Source organism: Setaria italica, chromosome V, assembly GCF_000263155.2.
Source record: "Setaria italica strain Yugu1 chromosome V, Setaria_italica_v2.0, whole genome shotgun sequence".
NCBI classification, from domain to species: Eukaryota; Viridiplantae; Streptophyta; class Magnoliopsida; order Poales; family Poaceae; genus Setaria; species Setaria italica.
This window is the reverse complement of record NC_028454.1, coordinates 7,108,573-7,117,007: the sequence shown is the minus strand read 5'-3', so window position 1 is coordinate 7,117,007 and position 8,435 is coordinate 7,108,573. Positions and strand designations below refer to the sequence as shown.

Here is an 8,435-nt window from a genome sequence, read left to right as displayed (position 1 = left end):
GAGAATCAGTGCCAGGACATGGGAGCGAACTGCAATTCTGCGTACACGAAGAAATCCGATCGAGAAGGGCATCCGGTGTCTCTGACCTGGTAGATGGGAGGCTTCAGCAAGGAGGAGCACAGCGAGCAGTAGAGCCGGCCCTTGTCCACCTGAACGGCTGCCGGTGGCTTCGCCGGGGTTTCAGATGAAACAACGATTGCTTCTGCACCTTGTGGTGCTGCTTCGACTTCGGCTTCGGCTTCGACCAGTTCGTCTTCTTTTCCATCTTGCTTGATCAGCTGGACGCCGAACAGCAGCGGCCCTTCTTCCCTTGCCCTCTTGCTGCGGCGCTCGACGCCCTCCATCGGCGCCGGCTCGCTGGTCGGACCAGCCTCTGCGCCTCTGCGGCCTCCATACTCACTGATTAAGGGAGGGCTTTTAATTCGGATGCTCCGTATACGCTGGTCAGTACTCAGTAGCCACCACCTTAATGGCTGCTACGGAACAACGTTAGCACACCAAACAATTACATACCCCATACATTGGAGTAGTTGATATAAAAATAGAAGGAATATGCAAAATATGATACTCCCTCTGCTCCAAATTATAACTCTGTTCCAAAATTATAAGTCATTTCAATTTTCCTAGAGAGTCAAACCATTTTATGTTTAACCAATACAGAGGATCACAAAAAATTATGGCACCAAATAGATATATCATGAAAATATATTTAATAAAAAAACTAATGGTACTTATTTGGTATCATAAATATTAGTACTTTATTGTATAAATTTGGTCAAACTTAAGATGTTTTGACTCTCCAAGAATGTTAGAATGACTTATAATTTGGAATAGAGGGAGTACTAGTTTAAAGTGGGCTGTGTGAGAGGATGAACAAGTTTTTATGTTCAGTACCAACTGTGAGTAAATCTATTATCTTAACATAATACGGAGTAGTGTTAAAGAAGCCACCACATTCGCCGAGAGGATCTAGAAATTCCCACATTAATTAAAAAGGAAGAGTATACACCATTGGATTTTTATGAAGACCTAACGGTGTAGACTAATCTTAAGAGTTCATGTCAAAATTTATTAATAAATAACTATTTTCGGAATAAAAAAGAAAATATCACTTGACCAAAGAGTCCAAGTTGAATATCATTAGACTTTACCTATTAATAAAATAATTTTGGCCCTTAACCGTGCCCCTCGGTAAAAACCGGTACCGGTGCAAAACCGGACTCCATACCGCAAAACCGGACTTTGTACCCCTCCTCGAGAAAAACAGGGCAAAAAACAAGAATCCCGTACTCCCTCCTCGAGAAAACCGCGCATATTCGGACTCTACCCTCGCTCCCGAAAACAACCCCGGAACAAACCAGCTCAAAAAACCGGAAGCTGGTTGGTTGGAAAAAAAATGCCTGAAAGAATTGAACTCATGACCTAAACCATAGAGCCTTCAGCGCAATGTTGATTCCGCGCCCGCGCGCTAGCGCGACGCGCTGCCGCGGGGCCCACCGCCCACGTAACCGTTGCCGCGCGCGGGCGGACGCGGCACCTGCTGCGTTTATTTTTTTTCCTTTTCCGTTTTTCATCCAATTTTTTTATATCATTTTTTACTCAAGTGAATAACGTTTATGTAAGATACATGCATAAGTTGTTTAACAACACTATCGTAAAATTTGTGTGCAAATATTATGCGTATAAATTATGCATATTATGAAATTTGTGCTAAAAATTATCACGTAAGCTTTCAAAAAAGTTATGTGTATAAATTATTCTTCAAAAAATTGTGCATATAAGTTCCACATGCCATCAAAGTTGTGCTTAAAAATTATCTGATAAAAATTTTTAGTACCAAGTTATGTGGCGAAATTATGTGTTTAAGTTATAATATAAAAAATGGAAAGGTGGGAATTAAATTTTTTTAAGAAAAAGGAAAGCTCGGAGAGAGTTGGAGGGGCTGTCGGATCGGTGGCCAGCAGGCCTGCTAGCGCGCTGTGGCTAGCAAGGCCCAGCGTTCAGCCCCTACCACCAGGATATTATCAGCTTCCTTTATTATATCAAAGAAAGTATTTTATTGTATCTATTGTTGCATCTACCATATTGCCAACCAGATCGAGGATCAGCAAAAAAAAACATCCAAGATAATTGCATATGGTAGCATCGTTTGATAAAAAATCTTCTGAATTTATAGTAATAATATATTTATTTTGATTGTACGTCAGTAGTTTGACTATGGTGCAATTCAATTTAAAATTTGAAGACCTATTCAACAATGTCCCATTTAACTTTGCTTTTTTTTTGTCTACTTGCACAAAAATTATATATGCTTAACCTATTGTCATTTTTTTTCTAATTCTAGCATATATCCCTAGCGGTTAGAGGATTTAGTTTGTGCTCAAGTTCGAGTCAAACTCATGCATGGAAGCGCGTACTGCTGCAGATATGTATTCCCTCCATAAATGAAGCCACTTTGACTTCATAGACTTTTGCAGTGCGAAGGATTTCATTTGACAATTTATGTCAACGATGTTACTTACCTCAGGATGTTTCCATATAGCGAGCTTTTGCAGTGCAAAAGATTTATTTAAATTGTTAAATGCGGAATTAAACATAAAGGAAACTAGCACTTGATAAACGAGTACATGCCGAATATGATTATTAAATAGTTAAATTTATAATTTAAAATAAAATAAAATTAGCAGTGGACCAAAGAATCCATATCGAATATGATTAACAACAACTAAATTTAACATGCAGATATGTAAATATGATTGATAAAAATATCTAAATCTACAATAAAAAATCAGAATAAAATTGCCAAGCTAATAGGAAATGATATAAAATATTGATTATATGATAATCTAATGATTTAGATTAATATAGTTGAATTTGAAACTAAAGTAATAGGAAATTGGTAGTATTCTATATGAATTTTGGAGGAAATAGAAAAAAATAAAAAATCAATGTACCTAATGAATAATAAAGGACTAAGTTATAAGGAAAAAACTAAAATATGGTATATTAGTTTCCATTGATATGTGGAAGCAAATTACTTAAATAAAGAGCCCAGATACCTAAATTTTTTCATGATAACCATTTGTTTTCATAATACTACCATTACTGGTACACCTTTCTTTATTGCTTCTATAACCAATTAACAATTGCCTCTATTACAAAAGTGTACGTATCACTTAAGCAGTTGCATGGCACTGCAGAGTACATCAACTACGTCGTAATTGCCACCTTTTGACTTTCAATTTTACTACAGTGTTAGTTTGGAAAACGATAGAAAAATGCATGCTTCTACTTCCGGTTGAGTTATGAACAAATATGAAGATTAGATATTATAGATAAATCTTAAGGATCAATAGCTAAGTAGTGGCTTGACCATGCCATTCATCGAAACTTGATGTCCCTTCGTCACATTGTCAACATCTCAAAACATGAGTGCCGTTGATGATGGTACAAGGGACTGTGATGTTTTTTAGTGTAAGCAACAGTCTAAAGCTTTGCTCTGCGTTACTCCAAACTAAAAGGTGTTGAGAGTGATAATTTCGGGAGCGTGATGATAACCATGAAGAAAAACTTTGGAGTGGCCATGGAGAAGCAGAACTTAATAACAATAGCTTCCAAGAACAACTATGATCAAAAGAAATGGGAGGAAAAGATCAACATGGGCGATGACAACTATGGAGAAAAATAGTGGGTTGGCAACAAAGAAGTGTAGCCACATAGCAGCATACAGAGAACAAATGCACAATCAGTAATTTTGATGTAGAAAGTGACAAGAGTTTCAAGACTTGGAAAGTGCAACAATAACTAGATACAAAGATTAGGAGCACAGGAGAGATAGTACAATTACGGCATAGCCACGACACGATCCTAGCCCAGTCACAATGGTGAGTATCACCCGTGATCAACTCCGGTGACAAGGAGAAGTAGCAAGATGGTGATGCCTTGCTATGTAGCATTGTGATCAGTGGATGCCCGATATCTACAAAAACTAAGGAGAGATGGAATGATAGATGATGCAACACGCATGGAATGCTGATGTAATCTAGCAACATGGAAGTTGATATTTGACATGCATGCCTATCCATATAAAGCTACAGAAAGTGTTCGTAAAGAGGAAACCACATGCACCGTCAAGCGTCAGGGATGCATCTCGATGTTGGCAACATAGTGGGTAAATAGCCCTAAAAGCAGAAGTAGTAAAGAAGGAACAAGCATAAAGGAGAAAACTATACCTTGCTAGCTCCAAACAGTGAATTTGTAGATCACATTCACGACACGTGTTGGGAAAAAGGTGTAGCAGTCTTAAGGCGATATGGGAGTATGTAAGCATGTATTCATGGGGCTTTAGCAACCAAGATTGTAGAAGAAAGAAAATAAAGGTGATTATTGGTATTGATTGAGACACTCATCTGGATCTTATTCTAAAAAACCTAGAAAAATAAGTTTTCATGCACTATAACTAAAACTCTCAAGGGAAAAGTGCATCGCTGGTAAAAAAAAATTAAATTCATGAAAATAGTGTTCCATGTAAGATAAACATGAGGCGTTAGGAAAATATAAAAAATATGTTTCTATGTAAGGAATATTCTTTTCTCCTTATCAAAAACTCCTCCACACAATATGAGTGACCTCAATTTGATCCATTTGAATAAACTATTACAATGACACCATTTGAAAAATTATTTCCATACATTTTAAAGTAAAAGTATAACATAAATATTGGTAAAAAAAATCTAGATACCCACGCTATTTACGTGGGACACCTTGCTATTGTAGCAAATTGTAAGGGTCTAGATCCTGATTACCTAGATTCCAATCGTTGCCCAGCAAAAATCATGGCATGTAAAAATTGAGAAGTGTCTAGGGTCACTTGGGTAAAACAACAGCACATCTCACCCAATTGCTTTGAGCCATCTGATTTGCATCTGACAACCCGCGCTGCTTCTTCTAGCACCCGACCTTTTCTTCTACCTCCCGCCGCCCAGTCTTTCCCCCACCTTGCTGTCGGGGATAGATCCCTAGTACTCGCAAGGACGAAAGAAGATGAACTCTCCTAGGATTTCCCTGTAATTCTACTAGGACTCCTTCTTGTAACCGACTAGTAATCCCGCCCCTGGAGTATATATGGAGTATATAAAGGAGGGTAGGGGTACCTAGATCGGTAGCTGAGAACCACAGCAGAGGATCAAATCCTCAATACCAAACAACACCCGAGCGCAGCGTGCAATATACAACACCCCAAATCGGACGTAGGGTATTATGCTACTCTAGCGGTCCGAACCTGTATAAATCTGTGTCTTGTGTTCTCGCTTTTACCTTCGGGTTCCAGGTCCAACGATTCCCCACCAACCAATCTACTACCTCGGGATACCCCTCGGTAGGTTGCCGGGTATAAATTACTGACATCTGGCACACCAGGTAGGGGTGATCGTCAAGATCATCGGGTGAGCTTGAAGAACCTCTTCATCAACAAGATCAATCTCCTCAGTACGACATATTGTTGTAACGAGCTGATCAAATCACAACAACTCACCATCTCGATGAAATTCTCCACAAATATAAGACCAACGCAGAATCGATTTCATGTTACCATCCAAGGTCGCATGCTGCCAAGTTCGAAGTGGAGTGGAGAAATTCCCCAGCTGCTGTTCACGCATCAAGATCAAAGGCGGAATTATTTTTCCGTGTCCTATTCGGACCACCTGCGAACCTGCTTTGGATCCGACTGTTTCCATCTACAACGAGTCAGAATTTAGGGGGTGTTTGGGAACACCCTGTTAAAGTTTAACACCTGTCACATCGGATGTTTGGATGCTAATTAGGAGTATTAAACATAGGCTAATTACAAAACTATTTGCACAGATGGAGTATAATTCGCGAGACGAATCTATTAAGCCTAGTTCATGATTTGACAATGTGGTGCTACAGTAACCATTTGCTAATGATGGATTAATTAGGCTTAATAGATTCGTCTCGCGAATTAGCACAGGGTTCTGCAATTATTTTTATAATTAGCTCATGTTTAGTCCTCCTAATTAGCATTCGAACATCCGATGTGACACTGTTAAAGTTTAGCACCTCGTATCCAAACACCCCCTTAGAAACACCATTGCGGCGCAAGTTCCAAGGCGAGAGAATTCCATCAAGGAAGAGATTTGCTACTGCCCCCTTTGTCCTTGCCGGAAAAAAATTTGGAGTTCTATGCTATGCACACACAGAGGGGTACCAGAAGACTTTAAGATCTACGCTTGGCGCACACAAGAGATGCATGGGAGCACTGCTACCCTGACGTCCGACCGTATCGACTCGCCGATGACTACTCGTCTCGACTAGAAAACTAGTTGAGGGCAGGCCTCATACCATCAACAAGGGGTGAAGCTTGGCCCTTGTTTACTTCCCTCCAAAATCCCAACTTTGGCACTATGCAAAAAGAAGATTCCCCATCACATCAAACTTGCGGTACATGCATGGAGTACTAAATGTAGATGAAATCAAAAACTAATTGCACAGTTTTGTTGTACTTTGCGAGACGAATCTTTTGAGCCTAATTAGTCAATGTTTGGACAATAATTCACAAATACAAACGAAATGCTACAGTTGCGCATTTATGGCAAAATGCCAATTTTGCCACTTCTAAATTGGGAACTAAACAAGACCTTGGATTCTGATGTTCGGATGTTCCCAGATTCCAGAGACCCAGTGGTCTAGTCTAGTCTAGTGGAGTCAGGAAGCAAAATCCGTTTTTTTTTAAAAAAAACTTGGCACCTAGCAGTTCAGTGAAGCCAAAGAAAAAGCAATTGAAGAGTTAAAAAGGGGGGCAAACCTCTAATGACCTGAAAGAACCGGATTGTGATATAGACATACTCCAATTGCTTTCTAGTATAGTAGAAAACTTGGTTAAAAAAAAAGCAGCAAAAAGCTTCTATTGCCACGTGGGTTTGGGCCAGCTTTCAAGCTGCTTCTGCTTCTGTGCTGCACTAGTAGTGCAGTACTCTCCTACACTACACATTCCTGGAGGCTGGAGCAGTCCGTGGGAGTGGAGTACACGAGTAGATAAAATTTTACTGAGTGCATAAAGCCTATGGCACGGTAAAAGAGTTTTTTTTTTACTTCAGGGCACGTCCTTTTTAAGTCCTAGCTGCATCTACGCACGTGAGATAGTAAATTCTTTTCAAATTTCAGAATTCAGATGGCACATGAAAGTTTCCGCATGTCTTGCAATGTTTGGATCAATGTTTTTGTTGTTTCTCTCGGCCCAAAATCTAGAGCGCTTTTGGGTCCAGTGACAAACCTCGCCTCGCCTTGTTGGTTTGCTTGACGTGCTGCCTAGGGGCCTGTGCAAGCAAGCCGGAACGGCTCTCCGCCGCCGGCAAGGCAAGCCTTGCCTGGCAAAGCGAGGTTAGGCAATGCTATGTACAAAACCAAACGTGCCCTAAACAACATTTAAGGGATGTTGGGTTCCAGCTGCTTATCTGTCACATCGAATATTTATATACTAATTAGAAGTATTAAATATAGACTATTTACAAAACTCATTATATATAAGTGGAGGCTAAACAGCGAGACGAATCTATGAAGCCTAATTAGTCCATGATTTGACAATGTGCTGCTACAGTAAATATTTGCTAATAATGGATTAATTAGGCTTAATAGATTCGTCTCGTTGTTTAGCCTCCATCTGTGCAATTAATTTTATAATTAACTCATATTTAGTCCTCCTTATTAACCTCCTCCGAATATTCGATGTGACACGGACTAAACTTTAGCTCGAGTAACCAAACTCTTCCTCTTTTGTGACCGATGGGCAGTGCAGCCAATGTTTCTGCCTTCGGTGTGCTGCGCGTGCAATCAATTCCCCCAACACGTCATACTTTCGTGACCAATGGGCAGTGCGGCAGTGCATCTCTCACTCTCGCGATCCTCTCCATTAGGAAATGTAGAAAGCCAAATTAAACTACGAGAAAAGTTTGGGTGATCTGCACAACTGATCTCGTTATGTTGGTCAACTTCTCAAGTGAATTGAAAGAGGTGGGTTCAAAACACTTGAACTCCTCATGCATTTTCCTTCCATATTATCAGCGTCTCCTTGTCGCAGTGCAAACTTGAAGAACCCAATTGGAAGCAGTGTATCCTTGTCACAGTGCAAACTTTGAAGAAGCCAATTAGAAGTTTAGGACACAAACAAATTTCATAGAAGTTTCAAAGTACATGAATCATATGAAGTCCACAGGTTCCAAACGGGTGCCTATAGAAGTAAAATGCGGAGATCAAATGCCAACGTTAGCAAAAGAGTACCATAATCAGGTTAGAATCACAAGCAGAAGGCAGAGCAATGTAGTAGTACAGTCTGCATCATAATAAGTACACAAACATGGCCACATTGCTCTTCGATCTGATCCTAGCAAAATCAGCAATACCGCTCTTTTTAAGAACAA

The 8,435-nt window shown here is 39.9% G+C and overlaps 2 protein-coding genes across 2 annotated transcripts in view; both read right to left on the bottom strand.

Annotated features, from left to right (window-relative positions):
• LOC105914368 overlaps positions 1–344 on the bottom strand; it is a 1,204-nt gene extending 860 nt beyond the window's left edge. The window contains exon 1 of the mRNA XM_012845915.1: positions 87–344. Within this exon, the coding sequence (XP_012701369.1) occupies positions 87–344 (258 nt within the window). The remainder of the gene's footprint in view (positions 1–86) is intronic.
• Positions 345–7,262: 6,918 nt separating this feature from the next.
• The window catches only part of LOC105914367, a 1,792-nt gene continuing 619 nt past the window's right edge, over positions 7,263–8,435 (bottom strand). The window contains exon 2 of the mRNA XM_022826618.1: positions 7,263–7,385. Within this exon, the coding sequence (XP_022682353.1) occupies positions 7,263–7,385 (123 nt within the window). The remainder of the gene's footprint in view (positions 7,386–8,435) is intronic.